The 26,508-nt window shown below is 39.0% G+C and overlaps 1 protein-coding gene and 2 non-coding genes across 3 annotated transcripts; 2 read left to right on the top strand and 1 right to left on the bottom strand.

Moving 5' to 3' along the window:
* The first annotated feature begins 521 nt into the window (after positions 1-521).
* spag17 (sperm associated antigen 17) lies at positions 522-25,781 on the top strand. The gene is made up of 49 exons (XM_042512414.1): positions 522-721; positions 1,442-1,582; positions 2,096-2,155; positions 2,252-2,380; positions 2,598-2,763; positions 2,947-3,159; positions 3,315-3,493; positions 3,690-3,836; positions 5,840-5,915; positions 6,038-6,156; positions 6,359-6,559; positions 8,302-8,406; positions 8,588-8,738; positions 8,971-9,189; positions 9,270-9,298; positions 9,406-9,522; positions 9,608-9,762; positions 10,472-10,581; positions 10,669-10,739; positions 11,045-11,305; positions 11,527-11,641; positions 11,797-11,937; positions 12,187-12,288; positions 12,476-12,597; positions 12,806-12,914; positions 13,220-13,383; positions 13,617-13,731; positions 13,859-14,010; positions 14,183-14,327; positions 14,504-14,964; positions 15,189-15,374; positions 16,531-16,670; positions 16,783-16,913; positions 17,161-17,294; positions 17,393-17,581; positions 18,292-18,405; positions 18,623-18,674; positions 19,893-19,983; positions 20,108-20,158; positions 20,567-20,660; positions 21,783-21,885; positions 22,102-22,141; positions 22,317-22,381; positions 23,428-23,564; positions 24,237-24,415; positions 24,670-24,730; positions 24,853-25,000; positions 25,435-25,605; positions 25,684-25,781. Exons 1-49 carry the CDS (start codon positions 611-613, stop codon positions 25,710-25,712), a joined length of 6,501 nt encoding a protein of 2,166 aa, XP_042368348.1. The 5' UTR covers positions 522-610; the 3' UTR covers positions 25,713-25,781.
* trnam-cau lies at positions 4,010-4,081 on the bottom strand. Its single transcript has one exon. It is a non-coding gene; the product is annotated as a tRNA-Met (tRNA).
* Positions 6,662-6,732, top strand: trnag-gcc. The gene has a single exon. It is a non-coding gene; the product is annotated as a tRNA-Gly (tRNA).
* Positions 25,782-26,508: the final 727 nt, after the last annotated feature.

Raw genomic sequence — 26,508 nt, 5'->3', positions numbered from 1 at the left:
CCCAAAACCCCAAAACCCGCAAGTGGGTTTGAAAGGCATGATTTCTATTTAAAAAATATAAAATCGCACCATTAATCATAGCGAGAGACTGCAAAATATAATTATGGTCGAGCTAAGTTCATGACCCCCCCCCCCCAGTCACTCACGGAGCCTCAAGGAAAAATATTTGTAGTTCCAGGGAGGGTTATGATATTAAAAACAAACAAACAAACAAACAAACAAACAAACAAACAAACAAACAAAACAAAACAAAAAAAACCCACATTAAGTAAAGTACAGTCCCTTAAACATTTTTTTTTTATTGCTGACAGGGATATCATGCTGTGATAAATTTTGCTACACGTAAATGAAGTGTTTTACTTACTTTTTTAAAAACTTTTGAATTGCTATTGCCATGCTTTTGTTTTGAAAGTTTACAGGAAGGGTAATTTGTGAAATTTGACACCGGTGTGCTCGCGGTTGCTGGTGGCAACACAAGCACTAGACAATGCTGACGGACGACTAATTTGAAGTTTTTAACCAGCTTTAAGAGGTTTTTACCCCAGATAACTACAAAACTGCCTCAACATTTGGTGTTCTTGTTTATTTAGATAATTGTCACTGAGTGACAATGCCGCCAAAAGCAGCTAAAAGGGGCTCAGCCAAAAAGTCGAGTGCTTCAGGAGCCGCAGCTGGCAACAAGAACTGGGAGGCTGGTCTCATAAGGGCACAGTTTGAAGAGGTTTGTTATCTCAGTGAACTCCTTCTTTGGTGTAACTCAATTCATGTGTTAAAAACATTTATCTTTCAACTTATAAAGTGAAACTTGTGGGGGGTTTATGACTTGGCTACTCATAGTAACGTTAACTAGTCCACTTTTTTTTTAACTCGCTGCTAGGTAACTGTTGTGCAATTTAGCTAGCAGCAGTTTACTTGTTTACTCTTTAGATTTAAAATGGGGCATTACCCTCCAAACTTCGCATTTTGATCATTTTAATGACGTTAACAATGTCACTTGGTTATCAAGTGAAACGTGTGTTGCTGAACATACTTCCTCTGGCATTGGTCACCAGAATTTAACGTGTTTAAAATGCATTACAACAGTAAATCACTATTCTTTTATTTAGAAGGTAAGACGTCCAAACCGGAAATCCTTATTTCTTAATTGAAGTTAATTTATGGCACCAGTAAAACTTGCTACTAGGTTTAACTATGGCTTTGCTGCTTTCTTACATTGCAGCATTTTAAGTGTTTCTGTGAGTAACGTCTAATTTATTCTATCAGTAGAAGTCATGTGATGCACAGCGTCCCTGAATCGTTTGTTTAGTTAGTGTAAATCCAGCTTTTCATTAAATAATGCAACTAGGGATAAGTGTGTTGTGAAAACAGTGTAACCTGTGGTTGTTCACTTGGATGCAAAATATTAACACATATTGTCCTGATATTCTGATGCACTTTACAGGAGTCATGGCAAGCCTGTGTGTCTATGGTGGTTGGGAAAAATTCAGAGGATGAGGAACTGACACAGGCCTTATCCTTGGCCGTACAGAAACCACTACGTAGACTTTTCAGCTTGTTGACCTGGGACAGCACTCTTGCCAAGGTATTGCGATTCAAGTTATTTTTATAATTATGGTCTCTTGTATTTTTGTAGAGCTCTTACTGCTATCACTACACTACTAAAACTGTCACTAAACAAACAAAACTGATGCAGTTGACGAAATCATATGAAATGAACAGAACTGAACCCTGTCAATTTAAACCTTTTTTGTCTTTATGTCACTTACACATCTTTAAAATCTGTTAAAAGAAATGTTAAATTTCTCACATTTTCTTTGACAATAATTAGTTCCAAATTTGTAAACTTATTTTAGTTACAATCTAAATATCTCTAGGCTTTCAGACATGTACTGAGTACTCCACACTTATCTGTTTCTGTTAGATCTTATAACAATTTGCATCTTTGGTTGCCCTTCTCAAAGTATTTACAATGGCAGGAATGGCTAGTTTATGTTTATGTGATGTCAGTGTAAATTTTCATCAGCTAATCTACTGAGTGAAGCACCAGAAACTATTTTGTCAAATGAAAATGTTTGCCTGTCTGACTTCATTACAGATCCATGAACTGGGGAATCCCAAAGCAAAGAGACCTGAAGATGCTCCCCCATTCTATGAGGTAGGCTTGTGAACACGGGTTTTTAACATTGTTTATCTGTCTGTCAGTGTCTTCTGATTGTCTAAAAGAATCTTGGGATGTTTGTGTCTCATGTAGGTTGCAGAGCCTGCTAAGGCTCTGCTGGATGCAGGAGAAGAGATTCCTTGTGACCTGATGGCAAAAATGCTGAAGTTCCAGCTGCTACAGATTAAAGCCAATGATCAGCAGAGGAGGGCAGCTGAGCAGGTGTTTCTTCATATATATGATTCTTTGTATTTATTATTAGAATTTAGTAACAATATTAAAATGGAGTGGATTTTCACACAGGCTTTCGTATTGTTGAAGTGAGCTTTTGAATCCGTCCAATACAGGCTTTAGTGTCACTCAGAGTTGAATAGAGGAAAAAAATAATGGGATTTTTCTCAGGGTCCTGTTTTGTCATTTTTGTCCACATCTGTTAAAGGCTGAAGAGGAGAAGGCAAAGACTGGTCCTTACTCTGCTGGCAAGGACAAAGCAGGGGCCAAAGTCTCAGACAAAAAAGGAAAGAGTTCACACTCACCTGTGACACCTTCCAAGGAAAAGACCAAGCTCAAACGCAGGGATGATGTTGAGCCACCAAAGTTCATAGGTAAAAATATAAGTGAAAACCAACTGTGTGAAAATGCTGTAAATGCACAGCATATCTTTGGCTTGCACCTCCTACTTCTATAGTATCTAATGGTAGTGTGTATGTGTTTGTGAATGAGAGAGAAAGAAGTTACACATAATATTGGATCAAGCCAGTGTGGGTGTTGTGTATTTCTGTGCATAGATGACGAACCACAGGATGGCCCTCAACACTACATCCTGCTGCTGGGCTTCTATCAGCCCCACCTGGTTGGGGCGCTCGATACTATTGGCGTACATGTAGTCAATGTCATTAAATTGTGCTCAGAGCAGACACAAACTTCTGACAGACAGCAGCAACAACCATCATGTGAGGGCAATGAGCATAGCCTGAGAGCCACTCCAGTTTTGGATGCAGGTAAAGGGCCTTCAGTATACAGTAATCGCCGAATAAGGCACATCAAAACTGTGTGATAGATTTTACATAAATTCAAACCCATCAGTTGACCCTTAATTTTATAATTTTGTATGCTGTTAATAATATTACATCATATTTTCCTTTGTGTGTGTTAGAGTTTCATGGTTATGTAGAGGTAGCTGCGCAGGCCAGGAAGATGGAGTTATTTTGGTCAGGTCTGAGACCAGTTTTGGACAGTGGGCCACCAGAGTCCAAGCTCCATGATGTTGTTCAGCTCAGCTCCACTGTCCCAGATCTGCAGCCTCCTTTTCACACAAATGACCCTGAGGCTGAGGTGAGATGGGCCTGACAGATTTTAGATTTTAACAGACTTTTGCTATTCCCTCTTTGATCATTCTCAATGTCCTTCTTTTACTGTCTTTCTCACTGTCTCTGTCTTTTTATGTTTGTTAATCAGTCACTTTCACACATTCTTTGTCTTGATTTTGAATTTGAATCCTAATCTGTGTGTGGGTGCACTGTGTGTCCAGCTGGAGATGGGAAGCAGAATCTTTGAGGTTGTGGCCAGTCTCATCTACGACTGTCTGGACTGGCGCAGGCAACATCAGCTCTATCTAGACAACATCAAACTCATCAGTGTACCCACTGTCATTGGGTTGGATCCACATCCTGCAGAGGTACATTTATACACACACATGAATGTCAGTCAATATGGCCACACAATAGGACTCTGACTGATTATCTGCTGGTTATTTTCTCAATAATAAAAAACATTTTTTGTTAGTAAAATGCCAGAAAAAAAGTGAAAAATATGAATGGTACTTAGTTTACTTGTAAAAAGGTGTTCTCATAGCAGAGGATGGTTTCGATCCATCGACCTCTGGGTTATGGGCCCAGCACGCTTCCGCTGCGCCACTCTGCTGTTTCCCCTTAGAGGGCCTCCACTTCACAATAAGAGGCTTAGGAAGGTGACGCTATATTTATCAGGCCTTTGGGGCTGCTGCAGCTGCCGCGGAGCCCATGTATACAAGGCAGTGTTCAGTGATGGTGACATTGACACTTTAATCCTATTAGTTAATTTGGTTTGGACAGTGATGGCTCTTGTGTGAAGTAAAAATCAGGGAAGGATGAAAGCTTCAGCCCTGCCTGGCATTGTAGCCCTCACTGCAGACTAATTGTTTGGTCTAAGGCCATGACACTTCCCCAAAGTCCAAGGTGACATGTTTAAATGACTTGTTTTGTAGACCAGTCAGGGTTCCTTAAAAGGCACTGAATTAATTTTCCTACAAATATGGCCTCAATTGGTATTAAATGACTTACATCAGTCATTCAAAACTCTTACAAATGCTCCCTCATTGGCAGTAGGGTTGTATGAGTATTTTTCTGACATTGCTCTGTAAAATCTCAGAATAATTTGTAAAATCTATTTTAAAAAAATATGTTTTGTTTTAAAGAATCCCTCTTTTTAAAGTTGTCAAGATGGGAATGAAGGCTGTAGAATCCCACATGCAGAGCGTGGAAAACAAAATCTCCAAGAAACCCACCGACAAATGCTAGCTATTTCTCAGTTCTAACCAGATCTTTTTCAGTAGACCCAAAACATCATGTTTTATGTTACCATAAACACACAATTGTCCTGTACCCTAAGTGAAAAAGTGTTGGTTAATGTTACTCCAATTCTGGTTGTTGTAAACTTGGTCTTAAATTTCATCCCAAGTAGCATTTTAAAAGTCTTACAAAGTATTAAATCTAACTTGCCTTAAGGTGCAGGAAACCTGAGACCAGTAGTCCAAAACCCAGATACTCAGTTCACTATCACAGAAAACAGCATTCATATTCGAGAGGCCAGAGTGAATTGTTGGTAAATGGTTAATGGACCTGCACTTGTATACCGCTTGTCTTGTTGTTCAACCCCTCAAAGTACTTTTACACTACTTGTCTCATCTATACATTCATAAACTGGTGGCCAGGGTTACCGTTTAAGGTGCCACTTGCTACTGAGTTTTTAAGTATTCATTTACAATCACACCAACGGAACAGCCATTAGGAGAAATTTGGGGTTTAGTATCTTCCCCAAGGATACTTCAACATGCAGACTGAAGGAGCTGGGGATTGAACCACCCACCCTCTGACTTGTGGATGACCCGCTCTTTATTTGTCTATCGATCCACAGATGTCACACACAAATACAAACCAGCTGAACACTTTCCCGTCTCTGGAACCTAATTCTTTCACTGTCCTTATTGGCCGCCTCAACCAGCCTCAACAGTACCCAGTTAACAGTAATTACATGACTGTTTATTGGGTCCATAGCTCAAATATCTTGAAACGTATTACTTTTTTGGCAGCAGTCTATAGTGACCTAGCTTTGGAACTGGAGGGTCACAGGTTCAAGTCCCCGTATGGACCAGGTATGGAGTCTAGACTGTTGGCTTTGAGAGGCTATATTTGCCTCCTTGGCTCTGCCAAAGGGCTCTTGAGCAAGGCACAGAACCCACTGTGGTGTCTGTCTCGTGCTGACATCTCTATTTAATGCCTGTGTACAGGTCCTGCTTATGCATGTTTGTGTATGTTGTGTATGTAATGTGTAAATGACAACAGAGTAAAATGAATTGAATTTTCCCTTGGGGATCAGGATAGATGTTTTCTTCTTCTCCTTTGTGTGTGTTTCTTGTGCCAGACTGAGCCGCCCCCGCCCCCCTTGACCCCACGCTCCAAGAAGAAATCGGTGCGGGACGAAAACCCACCAGACCAAGGCAAAATCTTTTGGTTCAATTGTGGATTTTGGACATATTCTAGTCTGTGTTTAAATTAAAAACTCAGACTAGAATGACAACTGACCCTCCTCTCTGTTCTGACCTCTTGTCTTTGTGAACAGACATCGTGCAGCCTCCTCTCTCCACAGATGTCGACATGCGTTACTACAGCACCCTACTTGACCTGGTTCCCCCTGAAGCCTGCTCTGTGCCTTTAATCATGCACTGTATGCTGGAACAGGTGTGTGAATATTGTGAGTGTATAGTCAGTGTATGACATCAGTAATTAGGGTGAAATATAGTCAGCAGATAAGTGTCTTTGTGATTGGCAATAGAACACTACAAATGTATGCTCTTTGTACTCTGATATTAGATAGCGTATTATGGCCTTGCTTGGGTGGTTCAATCCTTTTTCTCCCATCTCTGTGCATTTGTGTGTTTAGGTTGTAATTTCAATGGAGCAGTCTGTGTCCAACCCGTCCCCTGCAACAGAAGAGCCCAAACCTCATGTTGGTCCTGGGTTAGACTTTGAGCTGGTGAGCCTCATGCTCCAAAGCTTCCTGCCTGTGGTGCACACAAAAGAGGACAGAAGCCACATGTTGAATAGCTTGCTGACTACAGTACACACTGAAGAAGACAAGAAGGTATAATATGCAAACATCAAAAAACACACACCTTCAGAAATGTGCTGTCTGTGACCCAGAAATATTGAAAAAATTCAGATGCTTCCAGTGGTCTTACATGCAGCATTGGTGGTTCAGTGGTAGAATTCTCGCCTGCCACGCGGGAGGCCCGGGTTCGATTCCCGGCCAATGCAGCACATTCTTTATGCTGGGGGGAGGGCTAAAAAAGTGGCCTGTGATTCAGTGGGCATGGCCAGTTGCTTGGAGCACAAGAGCCAATCCCTACCAGCCCCAGTGTGACGTTGAGAGCGCTGTCCCTGCAGTAGAGACAGAGTAGGGTGGGCTTAGACGTGACGTGGGCGGGGGATGGGGTAATATTTGCTTCCTGAATGGAGGGAAAACATGGAAGAGATGATCTGTCTCCATTTCCTTTTGCTATTTTTATATTTCATCATGCAACCCTAGTAATGTTTTGTTCCATAAAAAGCCTGATCTTTAAACATGAGACATGCTTTAAATTGTAGTGAGCCATTTTATGCCTTTTGCATTTTAAAATTAAAGGTCCCGGTATGCCTGATAGTCCAGCACAAAGAAGCCTGAGTAAAAACGGAGGACAGGGAAGAGAAAATAGGGAGAGAGAGGCAGAAGAGAGAATGAGATAGGCACACAGCTCGGACGTTCATGTGTTCATAGGATCAAAACAAACAGAGGGTTAGAAAGATACAATGCAAATGATCAGTGGTGTCAAAAGCTGCACTGAGGTCCAATAATAGATGCATAGAAGTGGAGTCTGAATTCATAGTAAGCAGAAAATCATTCACCTCTTCAGTAAGAGCAGTTCCAGTGGAGTGAAAGCAGGCCCTGAAAGCTGACCGAAAAATGTTTCAAAAATATAACTTTTGACCATGTGGGCCAAAAGTTGCCATGACACAACTCTTTATAATACATTTGAAAAGAATGGTTTGGTCAATATCATAAGAAGAGACCCTGGATCAAGATGTCATTTCTTAAATAGAGCTTTAACCACAACACTAAGGTGAGGCAAATTAACAGTAGTCAGCATTGTATTACCAACAGATCTTAAAAAAGTTCAGATGTTAGGAGCTAAAACCATCTTAGACACTGTTTCAGGAGAAATAGTCTCAAAATTATTAAGAACAGAAAATAACTGGGTTAACATTCAAACCCATTCACATGTCGATGTGGATAGCAATTTGAGATTCAGTATCTTGCCCAAGGACACTTAGACTTGAGCAATTGGAGGAGCCAGGGACTGTAAGTGATTGATTTCTCTTGCTGACTACAAATACTGTCGAGCACAGCTGGGCTACAAATACTTACATTTTTTGTCCAGCAGATGGTGCTATAATCTCAGTAGATAAGTATACACAGGGGGTGAACACTGTATAATAAAGTGCAACAAAATGTTAAAAAACTAAATTACTATAGATGTTTATAAACCATCCCTCAACTTACAGGGAGCATTGATTCTGAATATGTTTTCCTTAAATATGATATTTCTTCATAGTGATTATGGCAGACAGATTCAACATTTACAGCTCTTTGACTAAGTCAACTGGTGTCATAGGGACAAGTTTCATTGTATGTTATATATTCCTTTCTTTCACTTTTTTTCTCTGGACTCCAAAGCAGGTATAGAGGTATGATGTGTATGTTTGTGCACCCTGTGGCTCAAGAGTGTTTCAAAACATGGCAGATAATGACATTACTCACTCATTTGTCTGTTTTTTCTTTTGTGGTAGCGACTTGTGGAGAAGTTTGGAGCAGAGGAGACGCAGAAGAAGTTTAAGCACCCTTTAGTTATCCGACACCATGATGAGAGGGCACTGCGCTTGAGGGATACTAGTGCAAGTAGATTTCTTTATGTTTACAGTGGAATGGATTGGATCATGGATAATGGATTCTTTTTGTCATCCATGTGGAGTTTGGCATTTGGGTTAAAAATAGATTGTATAGTTTGAGTAATTTTGGCTCCCTTCTCACCTTTTATATAATTTGTGTTTGTATGTGCACATGTGCTTCTTTTAGGTGGTTCAGGGTTTTGACCCAACAGAAGTAGAGTTGTCCATGATGAGGCTGTCTCCAGTGTGGGAGCTGATCAACTATGTGGCTCAGCAGAGAGACAGCAAGTCCAGTTGGATGGCAATCAAACAGCAGCTACAGCACTACTGCACGGATGGTCAGAAACCAGCTACATACCTTAGCTCAGTAAATCCATGGCCGTTGTTAATTTACGTGTAGCTCTCTTAGAATTTTTTTTCAACTTGTTGTTCTGTTTTTGTTTTTTTTGTTTACTTTATTGGTCCATATAGTCAATTACTCACAGTTAGAGGTTGTTAGTATACATTTCTTGGAAAAAGCTCTGGATTTATCAACTTCAAAATGATATTATATTGTCCCATATCCCACAGATGTTGTGTCATGGCTGGAGTTGGAGCGTCTCATTCATCAGAGTGTTTTTGAGAGTATGCCACTGACCAGGCTGGACCAAAAGGGTGTACTACTGAATTCTTCTGGACCACTGGGAACCCTGAAACCCTCCCAGCAAACGCAACAGACACCCACAATTATCCCTTGGGACAACCCGCTATTCTTTGCTAAAGTGCAGCTTAATAACCTACGGACTAAAGGTCTGTTGCTGTGTTGGCTCACATATAACATATTACATACAACTGGCTTAAGGGTAACTCATGATTTATTTCAACTGTAGGTCCCACTGAGGATCCTGGTAACACAGAGGTATTGCTTCTATGTTCATACTACATACTACATTTTTGCATGCTATAATAATTGAATAGTTGGTCTGATTTTCCTGCCAATGATGTTGCTTGTTGTTATCTCTCCAGCAGATCAGTGGGAGAGTGTGTAGCCAGCTGGATTTATCTGATCTTCAGAAATGTAGGCTGAGATCTCTGTTTGACTGGCACTATACTGAACACCACAGTGCCTCTGTCTTCCCACAGGTGACCTTTCTTGCATAAAAAAACCCTTGTATATTTAATATTCTTTCAATTTTGCACATACAAATGTCATTGTCTTTATGTGTAGGTACTCCAGTTAGCCTCTGAAGAATACCGCTGCATGGACACCTTCAGAGGAAGTCATAACAACATCCTGTACATTTTTTGTCATAATCCAATGAGCCCTGATCGTCATTGCAGGGAGTTCTGGGATGTAGCCATTCACACTGATGTGAAGTTCAGGTCAGAATGCGAGTTCTCTCCTCACAGGACATTAATAGTAATGCGCTTATTTCCCCAATATGATAAAGCAAAAGAATAAGCTAAATCATTAGACTTATATGGATCTTCTCTGTGGCAGCAAACTAGAGTTACTAATTGCACCGCACCTTTTTTTTAAATCAGGCTTAAGCATGTATAATGTGGCAGTAAAATTTTGTACATATGTGGAGTGTTACATAGAATTTAACACTTTGATTTCTTTGATGACATAAGTTAAAAAAAAAAAAAAAAAAAAAAAAAAAATATATATATATATATATATATATATATATATATATATATATATATATATATATATATATATATATATATATACGCACAATATTTATTTTATGTATTTATTATATTTATTTCTGTAGCATAATTTTAAATGTAAAATTATCGTTATAGAGATAGTTTTCTCAAAATTTTCTCTATTTTCTGGATCATTTTCTAATAATACTGCCATCTTTATAAAACACATTTTGAGATTATTTCCTTGTCACCTTTTACTAATTCCATGCAATTTGTGGGACATTTATTGCCAAGTTGGTCAATGCTTTAGAAAGAAATAAAAACAATTGACACGTTTCAAAGAGTTAAATAGCTTGTGAAAGGCATCTGAATGCAGCACAAGAAACTGATATCAATCCAGGTTTCAAAGGATTAAAATGTTGTTACTTTCTGATAGGAAGTACCTGGAGCATGTTGCAGATAGCATTTCGGATTGGACAAAAGAGGAAGAATTAAAGAGAGAAGAAAGGCAACTCAGAAATCTCAGCCCTGCTGAGTCTCCAAAAGGTACTGCAGATATCAACATAAAGCTATGGCCATATGACTCTGCTTAACCACCATACAAATACAATGTTTGTTTTATTCCTGGACTAGGTGAAAAGGCTACAGATTCTGCAGAGGAGGAGGACACTATGGAGCCAGTGATCAGAAAAGGGTCTCTTAAAGTCAGTAGCAACTAACACATGAACATTCACTTACACAGTTCTGGTCTTTGACTAGTGTTGCAGTAAATCTTTGGACCCTCTTCAGAAATCTGTTAGTAATTACAGAATCTTATACTCAAATATGATTTATCGAGCTATCCACTAAATGCACTCATCCATTATCTGTACCTACAAATCCATAGACTATTGCAGTTGGCGGGAGCTGATCCCAGCAGACACTGGGCGAGAGCAGGGTACACTCTTGATAAGTTAGCAACGATACAGTAATGACAGCAGTGTATTTCAGTGAGTGCATGATGTTACAGGCCTGGAAGTTGGAGCAGGAGCAACTAAAGGAGGACGAGATGGCTAAAAAATCAAAGAAGGAGAATGCACCAAAAGGCAAGCAGCAAAAGGAGGAGGCTAAGTCGACAGACAACAGAAAAAGTAAAACTTTGTCTAGTGGCAAGAAGAGCAGACGAGAGACAGCAGGCAGCACGGCCCAGACTCCCACAGAGTCCGTCACTACCACAGCTCCACCTGTGGAGGAAAACAAAGACCTGCATCTGACAGAGGAGCCCTTTAATGTGGGTGAACACACACAAAACTATTAATAACTATTAATAAACTAAGTTCATATTTGCATCAGAAAATAAACTGTTTGATAGTACTTTGCCATTTCTTCAGCAGAGGCTAGTGTAGACGGCATATCTTAACAGGGCTGATTATGATTAATACCATCACATCAGATCAAAGAGAAATGCTGAAAAGTAATCATCTGTGTGTCTGTGTGTGCATGAATTTAAAGGGCTTCACAGGCTACAGCATGGATGGAAAGTTGATCTGTGTGTCAGGTCGTCGCCAGGACCTTTTCCCTTCAGATGGAGGACACATCACTGTGGAGAATATCAGCTTTGTTGAAGGTATTGAGACAAAGGTGGACGAAAATGCTCCAAATCTGCATGCGCTTCTAAAGGCGGAAGTTTATTATCTGTGCTGCTTAATTGGGGATATTCAGTCATTGTAAGTGTAAGTAGTAAGATCACGAAAAGTTCATTCTGTTCGGTTTTCACTCCAGGTTCCAGCCTCATGAAGGTGGCTGTGAAGAAGGATGGGCATCATTTCTACACACACATCAACCACATTGTTGTATATCCAGTAAAACCTCCCCCTCAGCCCCAAGACAAAGAAAACAGTGGCAGAAAGGAAGATTTCAAAGGTAAAAATGACACCATACTACAGATGAAGCAGCGCTCTGTATCCAGAGGGCTTCTTTTGTAATTTTAGGATTCTTTTTATCTGTCCTCGCAAAAATGTTAATGTAATTTCACGGATTATACTGATGAACAAACCAAGATGACCTGATAGTGCTTCTGTGTGTGTGTGTGTGTTTGTGTTCGTGTTCGTGTTCGTGTTTGTGCATGTGCGTGTACGTGCGTGCACGCGCGCACATGCATCTCCTTTTCAGTGTCAGAGCCTGTGGAGATGAAGCAGGGCTCCCTCTCAGCAGTGTTAGACAATGGACTCTATCTCTCATACAGCTTCTATGGTTCCACGGGAGAATACAGAGGTGCTACACTTCTAGCCTAATATAAGTTTTAATCTGTATTTAGATATTTTAATCTTTACTTTTTGAATTAATAGGTCAAATATGATCATTAAAGGGTCCATAATCTCAGTGCTCTGAATATTCTTTTTGTTGAATGTCTTCATAGTACAGGCAGTATTAACTGTGTTTCTGTTTGTTGATGCTCTAGCAGGTCCCCAGGTAACAGAAGGAGGGGCCCCAGAAACCTCCACAATTGCCCCCATCCCTCTCTCATCCTCCACTCACCACTCCAAGGGGACAGACCTGAATTCAGTTGCCTCCCAGTCCAAGGTTTCATATACATGCACATGATTGCACAAGTGAATGTATGTGTACATGCACAAAATTTGAACCAAGAAAATATAGTTGAATTGCCCTCAGACCTCTATATGAAGTAGTTAAACCATCTAAACACAAAAAAAAGTAGTTTTGAGCTTATGCTATTAGTGTATTGCTCATTCCATGTGTGCATGTTAATCTTTTGTATGATTGTGTGTAGTCTAAGGTGTGCGAAGGCCAGTCATCATTGCCATTAAGTCCATTCAACAGTCTGAACCTGTCTGTTCCTAATGGCCTGCTGCTACAATTTCTGCGAGAGGATACACAAGGTCAGTCATGCACTTTCATATCCAGGTGTGTGTATCCTCACAAGTGTACTTTTACAGGTGTAACTATGGAGTGAGAATAACAATCAACTGAAATGGCCCTGAGACATTTGTCTGTAAATCTACCACACCTAAATGTAACCGCTATCTTGCCACTACATTTGGAATTCAGCTGCAGACGGCAATACGTTTCTGTTGAAATTTGAGCTTGCTATTCTATAACTACTACATTCTCAAGAATGTATCTACACATTATAGTCATTCTTAGATATTTATAACATGACTTGTATGTGTGTTTGTGTGTCCAGGAGTGTCCTCTGAAGAGCAGGGCATGTTGGTGAAACAGAGCTTTCCTCTTCATGGTAGAGGAGTTGCAGGGCAGCTTCAGGACCCTTCCCTCTCCAAAGAACTGTCTCGCAACATCACCAGCCAGGGAGCTGTGATCCGATACATGAGAGACGGGTCCACAGAGGTAAACATACTGGACACACATGTTCATATATAGTATTGAGACAGGCATACCAGCAAATGTAAAACTTATTTGTTGCACAGGTTTATTTGTTAGGATCCCCAGTAGCTTACCTCTAATCATCACACCGCTAGTCATTGTGGAATCCACAAGTTACAATACAGGTTGTACAGGCAGAGCTGAACTAATTCTAACTCTTATGATACACAAGCACACAAACTACATGTGCACTGCAGGTTCTGTTTGCAGATGGCGCGGTCAGCTTCAGCCAGGATTCTGGTCCGGTCTGGGTTCCTGACTCTGAGGTTAAGAGGGAAAACACCTCTCAAGAAACTGAGGACAACAAGAAAGGTTAGAGTGCAGCACTTCTGAATACAAAACACCTAATGAACGTAATAGGCTCCTGCTGTGAGGACGATTAAGTACTACTTTCAATTACTCATAGTCCTTGTCTTTGTTTTTCTGTGTGTCTGTACAGAGCAGAGCTCAGAGAACGCTGATTATCAGAGAGGGTGCTGGTTAACTACAACTCCATCTGGAGCTCGCATCCACACTGTGGGGACTACACATAAACACATACCCACCACGCCTCTCCTCGCCTTCAAGGCTACAGACCCCATCACCCATGAGGTAAGAATATGATGTCACCACTATCATGTTATTCAAGTTGTATTTAAGGTTTCACAGTTAATTAGACAATAATATTTTGATGTTAATCTTTCAATATTTAGTCTTTGTCTGAGCATCACTCCTGATTTTCACGGGTTTTCCCGATTTTTAACCCTTTCTCCTTCTGTGTCAGGTAATGCTTAGTAGAGAGGATTTGGTGGTTTCTGTCCAGCATCCAGACAGGTCTCTGAGTGTAGAGCATGCAGATGGAACCAGAATCACCAGTCTCTACCAAGACAGACCCCAAAGCACACCGGAGCACATCCTACTGCAAACAGGTGACCAGCATACAGTGTACACACTCTGAAGTGCACACACAGCAAACAGACAGATCTTTACTGACGTAGACATAGATAATATTCACCACACACAAACTCAATAACATACACTTAATCTTTAAATTAAATTGTTATTTTTAATCTGACCTGAGTCCTTATGTCTGTTAACTTTCCAGGGGAGCAGCCTGAGAGTGTGACCCTATCAACTTCTGAATGTGCATGTGTCTGCACTGAGTGTGTGTGTGTCACTCGCTGTGCGGACAGCATTAATGAGAACATGCACATCCAGGATACTTCTGGCAATGGAGAAGAGATTAGCGGCGACAGAGCATGTGATAAGGAGGGTGCTGCACGTGCCTGTATACAGTTAAATGAGTGTGGGCATGTATGCGATGAAAGGGAAAGTAATGTGTATAAGAATGGCGAGGATATCGTGTTTGCAGAAGATACTGTGGCTGAAATCAGTAAAAGGAGTGCATGTGACAATGATCAGGGGAGTGTATCTTCTAAGGAGCGGGTGGTGTTGGTGGAGAGGGAAGGCTGCGCCACAGTGGTGATGTACCCAGAGCGACACACAGCTCACGTCATTTTAGCAGATGGAACTGTCGTCACTGGGAACAACCAAGGAGCCTATCAGGTGTGGGTTAATGTAGTTTTAAGATATTATGTGTGGGGCTTTATATGATTATAGCATCTTTCAAATGATTTTGTGCTGTCTGACACAGTGTCAGTCTTAAAATTACCAGCAGATGGCACTAAAGGTACTCTAGTGCACAAAATCATAGATTAATACACACTTGCACATTTTACATACATGCATGTTTATTTGTGTTTGTTTGTGTGCGTGCTTGTTTATCCAAGGTATTCCCATCCAGTGTTGGGCTCTTGCAGATCCAAAGTGATGGAAAGTGTATATATTCGTCCGACCCACTTATGATGTCCAACCCAAAGGGTGGGACTCCCACAAACCAATCAGGAAGTTACGCCATGAGTCACACAGACAAAGTGGCCTGTGATGTTACAGACCCCGATGGGAACCATTTCCAGGTCAGGATTATGTAGACGCCTTCGTGCCATCATACAAATGTTTGTGGCAAGAACTCATAGACAGTGAGAATTTACATCTTAGAGACAGACCTTCATAGTCTCAATGAGTTATCTTTTTCAGCCAGAGAGAAAGACACCAAAGCAAAGACACAACCTACACTTACATTACAAACCTCTTTGTATTAGCACCGATAAATAACAACAAACTGAAAATATATTTGAATTCATCTTGGATCTTACCTTAAGACTCCACTTATTCAGAGTGCTCCCACCATCATAGCCACCAATCATCTTTCAATCCCTGGTTAATGTTTTATTAGATTGAGTTCCTATTTTCAGAATTTAACAACTAATTCAAAAGCACATGTCCAGAAGGGGATGTTGAGACAGCCTGTTATGTGAAAAAAAAAAAAAGTCATGATATAACACTGGAAAAAAAGCATTAGTATCAGATTATGTGGTGATACATAGCTCATGCATTTTTTAAGGGATATTTAACCAAGTTTCAACCAGCTTTGTATTTTAACAATGTGGATCATATGTGTATAAATGAACTGGTAAATTTCCCTACATTTTACTAGTGCTCAGATCTCCCAGCTCAAATCTGTGGGGTGATGCATTTCACATAATCCACTGGATTTTCGCTGGCTCTGGGGCTGTTGCTCAAACTACAGATTGCACTTCTGTATTTTTGTGCACCCGCCACCACAGACACAAAAAATACATAAGCAGATCGAGAGAGAAACCCAGCCCTCTTTTTGTCTCTCTCTCTCTCGCTCCTAAACTCGGACCAAACTGGAAATCAAGGCAGTGATGAAATCTAAATCAAGATTCTGTTACTGTATTGCATATTTTTCTTGCCTAAAATCTCTTTACAGTAATATTTTTGTGCACTGTTTGGCTGTTTATGAGAATTTGTAAACAGGAAGTGAATGCCTGTATTGGGAAAATGGGGGCTGAAAAAACTTAGATCAACGGGATATTTGAGCAGTGCTGATCAAATATAAACCAGAATCTCAAATGTTCTCAAATGTTTTTCAAAACATATTTTATCTGGCAATTGCAATTGCATCTTTATTTCCCAGTTTTGTAAACCATCTTTCCATCAGTGAACTGCTTCTTCAGATTTGTTCTGAACTTGCTGCGTGTGTTACAGGTGATGGAAGATGGACAGGTATCAGTGTTGAACTGTAGCCCTGCTCCAAGCACATTTAAACAGGATGAAGAGGAGCCAGAGGAGGAGGAAGATAGAGAAATGGCAGGGGTCAATGTAATACACAGAGAACATTGTCCCAGGTGGGCTTCTTTCCATGCACTGTACTATTTCTTTTGTTTTTGTTTCAAACAGAAAACTGACAATTGTTTGAACTGGATGGTCAACATCACAAAAGCTCATGGTGTGTTCCAGGTTGTTTCTGGTGCATGAGGATGGCTCTGGCACTGAACTGCTGAGCTCTCAAACCGTAGAGGAGATGCTCTACCAGGCATACTCTGACCCTACCATAGCACTGCTGAAGGAACCGCTGCCAGACACACAAGGTTTTGAATATTCCTAAAATAAAGAACATAACACAAAAAAATAGAAATTTTTCGTGATTAAATCAACATCAACTTCATAATTTCAAACTATCATAATTTGATCTAGCCACATTCTAGTTAAAAGCATTTTTTTTTCATTCCCTGCATTTAATTAGCTGAGAACACTTTTTCGATTCTATCAACAGAAGAATTAAGGCATCTAAATCTATAGAAAATAATTTGAAATTTGTCTTTATTACTGTTTCAGATGAGTTTGGCATCACCATCCTAAAGCCCGGCCACCGGAGTGTGTGGTCCCAGTGGTTGCTCGGGAAACAGAACCCTGACATCACCCCTCCAAACCTCAGAAATCGCAGCTGGCATGACTTTCCCAGAACAGAGGTACGTGTCTGAACATATATACATACTGTACATGTACACACAACACACTCAGGCCTAACACTGACATTTCCCTCTCTCTGCATTTCTTTCTATTTCAGAAGAAGAGTCCAGGTCCTCCATTTGGAACTGACATGGGAAAAGGTTTGACTTTGAGAGAGAGGTCTGTTTTTTCCGCAGCACAGCGTGAACCTGTAAGGAGCTGCCCTAAAGTCCTGGAGATGAGGGAACTGTATCAGCACCGACCATTCACTTCACCACTCAGAAACACAGTAGACACACGACTGAAGGTAAATGTCTGCGATTTATTTCAAAAACATGGGAATAACGCAATGCACAACAAAAGAAGAAATGTGCCAAAAATTAGCGAGAAATTAGGAAAAAGTACAAGACACATACCTGAAAATTAGATAAAATAAAAGAATTAAAAAAGTAAAAAATATAAACAAACACAGGCAAACAAGACCGTTAGATTTAGATATATATGTAATTATGATAATTTTAAATATAGTTTTTTTTCTCTAGCTTTGTATTTTCCCTAGATAATGTTTCCTAGCTTTTCTAAATCTACTTATTTCTTGGAATTTGTGCAATATTTCTTACCACGTTGTTCATTGCCTTTTTTTCCTGTGTATTTGAAAGAAACCTCACTGGTTTGCTCAGGGTTCAGTGACTTAAAATACTTGTGAAACGCGTCTGAAAGCAACACAAGAAAAAGTGATGTTGCTCGAGATTTCAGAGGGTTAAATACTGAGGCAAATTAACGAAAACGTCTTGCATTTGAACCAACACCACTCCTCTCTGAAAGGCCTGTGATATAACAAGGCCTGATCGGTGGTGGTTATGTGATTTTTGGCACGGTAAAGCGAGGCATCTTTGAAACATCTTTCTGCAATACTTCTGCTTTGAAAGGCTGATACATTGTTGAGTATTCTGCTTTGAGCGTAACAACACATTCTGCAGGATCCTGACAAATGTTGAACTGTTGCTTTGGCTGCAGGAATACATCGAGAGTTTGATGGAGAGGGAACAGCGATCAGAGGAGATGAAAATCAAAGACCCTCGACCTGAGGAGGAGAGTGTTCATGCAAGTGATCTGCTCAATCTAGTCCTGGTCAGCACACATACACAAACATACACAAACACAGCATAATGCACAATAAGTATATTCCTACCTCTTTGTATTTTGTCTGATAGAGTTTAATAGGCAAGCGGACTTTACAATGAGAATCTTTCCCAACTGAATACAGGAATAGAAAATTATACAAATAATGATAACAATTAATGATTACAAATAATAATAATAATGACAATAATAATGTATTTAATAGTCTTTTGCAGAAGAAGAGGGTGCAGGTAACACCTTTGACAAGAGGACTTCAGGTGGGTGACTACCTTTTGTAGTTTTGTAGGTTGTGTTTGAACAGAGTATTTTGTGACGAGCCCACTGAAATAAGAGTTCCCTTTGTTTCTTCAGTTTTAACTAATTAAGCATACCTATTTAATTGTTATCATTTTTGACTCATCAAATGAAAATGTAGTAAGTGTGTGGAAATAAAATGAATAAAATAGGCTCTATTAATGAGTAAAAACTAAGTGCGCATTCGAGTGCTCTTTTGCGTTAAAGTAAAAATGACAGTGGAGGTTTCAAGGTTAAAGGAAGACTTCACCTCCCAAATAACATTATTTATATCAGTTACCCACCTTAGTTTATGCTGATTTGTGAAGAAAACATTTTTATTGCATGCCTCCAGTGAATGAAGATTCCAAAAACGGAAATAATTGTTGATGAGGTGAAGTCAACAGTACAACTATAACAAAACATCTGTTTATTAGTTCTCTAACACCTTGTACATTATAATCTGTCTCTTCCTTACGCTGTCATATTCTCAGTGCTTCCAGCACAGAGAGCCCTTTTAAATGGGAAACTCAACTAAAAGTGAAACTTAAACGAGTCTCTCTTCAAAACCAGACTCTATTGACAAATACAGTAATTTTACCTCACTGAACATGAGGGTTGCTGGTGTACCACTGCCTCTATTGGTAGCTTGTTATTGTGTGACAAGGCTGAATACAAACTAACCCTTTGAATGACAAAAGTCACACGATAACGCAAACAAACTAACTGAGTGAGCCTGCAGTAGACCAGCAGCTCCTGAGTTCAGCGAGAGAAATTACAGTTTTTTAAAAGGCTTTGAAAAGAGCATTGATAAGTTTCACTTTTAGTTTCAGTTTTCTATTGCAAAGTGCATTCTGTCTCTGAAATACTGAGCATATGACTGGATAAATGAAACTTGTATTATACTGCATGAATTGTGTGAGAGTTTGCAAACAGATGTTTTGATATAGATTTCTTGTTGTTAGACATGGACCCCTGTGACTTTAATTCCTTAAGCTTTTTCTCAGTTTCTAGAGTCTTTATTTACCAAAAAACAAGGTGAGTAATTTATATAAATAAAGGATCATTTGGTGGGTACAGTATTGCTTTAAATATTTAGAGGAGTAAAGTACAATAGTAAAAGTTTTATAGTTTTTGTTTGGTGTTTAGGGCTTAGAACACTGTTGGCAAATGTACACTTTTTCTTCTGTGTGTCTCCACAGTAGACATCGCCAATTTGTACAGCCAAGGAGTCGGAGACCCAAATGAGCAGTCAGATGATTCAGAAGACACAGCCACAGTAGCTAGTGACAGGTTGGAGAGATTGTAATGGCATGCATGAATAGAGAACATAAAGTGTCCCTGAAGTGACTGTTCCATATATTTGAATACATTTGAAGCTGTATTAATATCCTCTTAAACCCATTCTGCTGTTCAGTTTTACTCATGGAAAGGAATCAAAATGGACTGAAAGACTTGCACAGTACCGGTAAATACAGGTTTCTTTCTTGCACTATTATGTGATTTCATGTGAAGAGTTAACCATAACCTTGACATGTATTAGCTTTAGCAAGTTAACCTTGTTTTGCTCTGCCATATACTTATTATACTTACTACTCACAACATACAATTACCAGTCACTTTGGTGTTGTGTAAGTGGGCTTTTAGTGCGTCATTTTCTTTTTGGCTGCTGCTGTGATTCTCCTTTGAAAGAAATTATTTACGACCTAACTACAGCATCTACTGCTTTTACTGCAGTACATCTAAACGAAGGGTGTAGGATGAATAAAGGACATGAAGTGGGAAATGATGGTATTACAATGGCTGGAGTACATTGTATTTGCTGTAGTAACCATGAACTCATCAGTAATTTTCCCTGTGTGCGTGTGTGTTTCAGACGGGAGCTGTGTGAAGAGCACACTTACAGAGAGGCTCTGAGGAAGAAAAACATTGTTCCTTTTTTTCACCCAGAAAATATTGAGTTATACCAGGTACTGTATGTGTTCACTTCAGTGTACCATGTGTATTGTATTTAAACAAACCTTCTAAAATGTAATTATTGTATGTCGGCATTAATATGATAAATGATAAGGTCCTTAAAGGTCCCATATTGTGCTCAATTTCAGATTAATACTTGTATTTTGGGTTTCTGCTAGAACATGTTTACATGTTTTAATGTTCAAAAAAACTCTTTATTATGCTCATAATGTTTTCCTGAATATACCTGTATTCACCCTCTGTCTGAGACACTTTGTTTAAACACCTGTCTCTTTAAGCTAGCCTCCAGAAAAAGCCAAGCCTGCTCTGATTTGGTCAGATTTTGGTCAGTGTCCTCGTGTCTTCCACATCTGTGTTTTCGGTGTCTCTGCACTGTCATTGCAGCAGGGAAATGACTGTAATGGCACTGTAGCACCAGTTTCTACCTTTATATAGTATAGTTGTGACATCATAGCTTCACAGAAGTCCTTACAGATCATTTAAAGGAATGTTTTCTTAATATGGATGCGCATATCTCTGTGGATTGAGCATTTTACTCTCATTTATATAGCACCTTAACCTGCTTTATAATTCACCGTTTAAAAATTGGAGCAACATCAATTCTCTTGTACTGCTTTTAGGTACCTCTCACAAGTATTTAGCCTTTTAGCCTGGGGCAAATTGATGTAATTTCATTCAAAAACATGAGAAAAATGACAATCAGTAACTTGGTAAGAAATGTTCTACGGATTGCAATAAATTAGTAGATTTAGAAAATGACTTTTAAAAAGGTAGAGAAAAATGCCTAGGGAGAAAAGGAAAAAGCTAGATATGTAATTATCATATAATTACATATTTTTCTAATGATCATAATTACATATATGAAATTATGTTACAAAATTATTATAACTTTATATGGCTTTTTTTTGCTAATTTTTGGGTCAGTTCTTCTTTCATGACTCATTGCCTTCTTTCTATATTTTTGAACGAAATCAAGCCAATTTACTTAGTTTCAAAGGGTTAAAAAAAAACATGGAATTATGACTTTTTACAGTATGGCACCTTTAAGTCTTAACACACATTGATTCACCATTTCTATTTTTTCATAGAGATTCAGTGTACTGCTTGTTTTCCAGAAGGACCAAGCACCAGACATGAGGAGTCTGTCCATGGATCTCCCTCCGATCCCCAAGTCAGACAGTGGTGAGGCTGTCCTGGAAGATGCCCCGCAAGAGAGCAGTAAGTTATCCTATTGTCACTATTTACAAGGAGCTAATCAGATGAAACTCAATGTCAAGGATGTCTTTTTGGGAACCCAAACAAAGAAACTGAGGCTTAATTTAAATAACTTTTTAATTTTATATTGAAGCGACATTAGAAGCACATAGGAACCGTTCACTGTTGATTAAATTAACATTCATACTACATAAACCACATTTGTGTTTGTATCTGCAGCCCCACGGCCCTTAAACCCAACACCCTCTCAGTCTGCAAGGTAATTAAGAGAAATTTATATTGTTTTTTGTTTTATTTTGCTCTTAACTTGTTCACAAAATTCACAAAATTCACAAAATTCACAAAATTCACGTGTTCACATACATGGCTTGTTAAATGATGCTTACATTTGCTGTTGCAACACAGCTTGACCTCTCTTGGTGTTTTGTTCCTAGTCATGCAGGAGGAAGTGGCAGGATGCTTGAAAAAAGACCCACCAACCCCACGCCTCAGACTGCTGGTTTGTTCTCAGCCTTCCTCTGCTGTCCTTTGCTAGAACTAATTTCCCAATCCGTGACCTCATCAGTAATGTGTGAAATGCCAGTGCAGAGCAGAATTAACTCAAATCGCTATTTCGCTATCGCGATTAGCAAGAAGCACAGGAAGAGCGTGATCAGTCAGTAACTACACTGAATATTGCAGGGACATTTTGAGGGCATGGTCTGAATTCTATTTAAAGCATCATCGAGCAAGAAAGTACATTAACCTGTCCCATTTTGTGGTGCAAAGATGTAGAATCCTGGCAAAAGCTACGAATGTTATTCATTTTCAGGTGGTAGCTGTGATCTTCAAGAACGTATATGATAAACAATCATTGGGCCTCATTGAGGCATCATTCTCTAATATCTCATATATTTTCTCTTAATGTTCTGGTAAGAGAAAATATAAGATAAGTCAACTCCAGATGCACCAAACATTCTTAATCAAGAAAATGTATTGGAGTATTACAGTTAAAAATGCACATGCAAAAAGGTTTGAATAAGTTTCATAAATAAATATAATTAAAAAGAAAAGCAGCAAGTGCTCACACATATATCAGTAGCTGGAAACATGAAATGTTTTTGCCTGAAAAATGACTTACACAGTTATACAAATAGTTGCAAATTGATTTTCTAATTAATAGACGAGTTGTTTCAGTTGCACTTGTATATTTGCTCATGGTTCATGCACATACATCTTATAAAGAAGTTATCTAGTTAGAGTAGTGGAGTACAAAGTGCAATATTTCCCTCTGAAGTGGAGTGGAGTAGGAATGTAAAGTGGCATGAGAATAAAATACTCAGGTAACATAAAAGTAACCTCAGTTTTCATGGGTGATGAGTAAATGTACTTTGTTACATTCAGTCACTGGTCAGCAGAGGGACGCATAGTGACTAAAATTACAGGCTGATTGTTATACAGGTTAAAGGGACTGAGCACTTTAAATAGCATGAATAGATGAATGTCCATGTTTTTGTGTGTGTGTGTGTGTGTGTGTGTGTGTGTGTGTATGTGTGTCTTTGCCAGGTGAAAGCAGTCTGAGGGGTTCAACTGGGCGATGTCAGTCAGTCCAGGTGGATGTGACTGGAAAGCCCAGGAGGACTAATGTCAGACTACCAAACTCTATCCTCAGCTCTAAACCCCGCAGTGTACCAAATCAACAGGTACCAAAACATTCATATGAAAAACCTTATTTTGCAGTTTATCATTGCATGTAAAAATGTCCCCAATAAAAATGATTGCTTTAGAAAAAAATCACATTTGAGTAGCTGCATTGATCGATTTAATTCTAATTTCTATCGTATTTAAAATGCCTTAAATTATTTTACAATCAAACATTCATATTTTTACCATTATTTATATTATTTTTGAACTGCCACTTTTAATCCATTACATGCATGAAAATGTACTTTGTCAATAAAAAAGGAAAATAAAGGTATCAAATGTTATATACATTAAACATAATGTAAGTACAGAATAGGTTTGTATTTTTATGTAACATTTTGTATTGTATACTGCTGAAATGTTTCTAGGTTTGACATGTTATCTATAAATATTAAACATATCCTAAAAGGACATCTAGAGGTTGATATATGCCATTGTAAACATGTCGGAAAAATGCAGTGACTTCATTTTTTCAGCTGTGTGGCTCATGATCAGTGATGTGACCCATTTTGCCCTGAATACCCTGTAATCATGCAATTAAAAAAAAAAATGGCTTCCTGTTCCACATGTGGACACCTGCCTGTACACATGCTTCTCTGTCTATCATTCTGCACACACACAGAGTTCACACAAGCATTCACACTTCACTGTGTCTGTGTCCCTGACTGCAGTTCCTGTCAGTGGAAGAGCCGGTGAGGAGAAGGTGTCGAACTATTTCTCTGACCGATCCTAATGTCATCATGAGGGGATTCCAGCTGCTCCCGCCCAGTGTTGACTTTGGCACACTGCAGGAGGGCACCTCCTCGACCATTACTGTGGTGATGAAGAATGTGGGTGTTGACACCTGCAGGTAAAACGACTGATTATGGATCGATGGAAGTGTGGATAAATGGATGCAAATGTAGTCTTTGAAACCACGAAATATTGAAAAGAAGTATTATTTTAATTGCATCCTCACAACTGCTTTTAAAATGTCCTTCAGTATGTTGGGGAAAAAAAGAGTGCTGTGGATAGGTGCAGGCGATTTGTGGGTCACCTTCAAGTCCAAAGGGAAAACTTTGACATTGACTATTTACGGTTTGTTTCGATCTATTTCTCTGCAAGGTTCCATGTGAAACAGCCTCCTTTTGCTTCAGGCCTCCGGGTCATCTATAATCCTGGACCTGTAAGTTCTTAATAGGATATAACGATTAAATATTGACACAAGAAGACACAAGAAAAGTTATCATATCCCTCTTACTGATGCTGTTGAGAAACTCAGATGCAGCGTGCTGTTTGCTTGTCCAGGTGGCTGCAGGTTTGCATGTTGAACTGCAGGTTCAGCTGTTTGCCATGCGTGCAGTCCAAGCAGGAGAGGCAGATGCAAAGAAGAGTATCTCCCAAGATATCATCATCAACACTGAGACAGACATCCTCTACCTGCCTGTCACCGCCAATATCCTTCAAACACCTCAAGAAGTCTTTCACTTTTTGCTTTATTGCCCAGGTTTATAGACGCAAGTATTCTTCATCATTAAAGTTTTTTTTGGAGATGATTTATATTTGTTGGTATTCGGCCTTTTTGCATAGTCTTTTTTAAATGCCGAGGTGCATATTCTTTCTGCATACCTCTATGTAGAGTGGCTCATTTTTCAGCCTTGTCAGATTTTAGAAATAAATAGTCTCAGCATTGATATGTAGTAACCCTAACCCCTAATCCAACAACTCAAGATAAAGTAGAAATAATGAGACTGCCTCAGAGGAAGTGTTCAGTCAATTAATGTGTGTTTGAGGGCAAAGTTTAGTTGTCGTGAGATTCATCAAGTTTGAGTCACTCAGCCAGGTCTGTATGGAAGAAACACAGCGATATTGGTCCTTAAATAATTTTACCCATCCTTTCTGAGAGCTTATATGACATTTGGCTCAAGGATCATGCCAGTACACACCGTAAGAAAGGCTCCAGGGTACATCAACTGTCTTCCAGCCTACCAGTTGGACGGGTGGCCATGCAGCCCCACAGACGATCCGGTACCCTCCTGACCTGTCCTTCAGCAAACACTGGTTGGTATCTTGTAATAGTAGTATGTGGAAAGGAATCACGTCACAATTTCTGATCTAGTTTTTGTTTGTAAATTTCAGGACACCTTCATCGAACCGCTCCTCTTTGAGGAATTCACATCATCAATCTCCCATCAGGTTTTACGTCATTCAAGTCATATTCAGCTTTTTTTTCATTATATTCCACAAAAATGAAATATTTTAATAGATTTCAAACTTCCTTGATCCAAATAAAATTATCAACGCTGAAATAACTGTAGCAAGTGAATTTCAGGCTTTTGTGAATATATATTTGGTGTGTGTCCTGGAGACATCAAATCAGACATCCTTATGAATACCAATTGTTCCCATTTTAATTTGGCAGGATCAGTGGTGGAATGTAACTAAGTACATTTACTCAAGTACTTTACTTGAATATAAATTTGTAGTACTTGTACTTGAGTATTTTTTTTCATGACACTTTGTACTTTTACTCCACTACATTTCACTGGAAAATATTGTACTTTTTACTCCACTCAGTTTATCTGATAGCTTAAGTTACTTCACAAATTGAGATTTTTTAAAAAAGCGATAACCCAACATCATTGGGTCAACCCAACGAGTTTTTAAAACATTATGTTTGGTGATAAATAAAATTACTAAATACAAGTACTGCTTCAACAATTAGCTGATTAATCAGTCAAATCACAGGAAATGACTATTTGATATATTAGATTTAATTTTTTTCTTTAATATACATTTTAAATTATGTTTTTGAGTATTGGGGGTTTTATTTTCAGTTATTTTCAAATATTTTTTTAGGTTTTGGATGGATTTTAAAAAATACTTTAAGGGTTTTTTTTGGTGTTTTTTTGTTTTAAGTTGGGGGTGTCTTGTTATGTTTTATAACTTTGAGTTTTTGAGTTT

The sequence above is a fragment of the Plectropomus leopardus genome, chromosome 23 (genome assembly GCF_008729295.1).
Source record: "Plectropomus leopardus isolate mb chromosome 23, YSFRI_Pleo_2.0, whole genome shotgun sequence".
Classification (NCBI taxonomy): domain Eukaryota; kingdom Metazoa; phylum Chordata; class Actinopteri; order Perciformes; family Serranidae; genus Plectropomus; species Plectropomus leopardus.
Note: the sequence above shows the minus strand (reverse complement) of the source record. Positions and strands in the feature narration are given on the sequence as shown.

Bases quoted from the DNA above. Each gene is read 5' to 3' on its own strand.
- spag17 (XM_042512414.1), top strand. From the start codon at position 611: ATGCCGCCAAAAGCAGCTAAAAGGGGCTCAGCCAAAAAGTCGAGTGCT. The intron at 5,916-6,037 runs GCAAAATCTTTT...CTTTGTGAACAG, and splicing joins CGAAAACCCACCAGACCAAG to ACATCGTGCAGCCTCCTCTC. The intron at 24,416-24,669 runs GTAAAACGACTG...TTTCTCTGCAAG, and splicing joins GTGGGTGTTGACACCTGCAG to GTTCCATGTGAAACAGCCTC.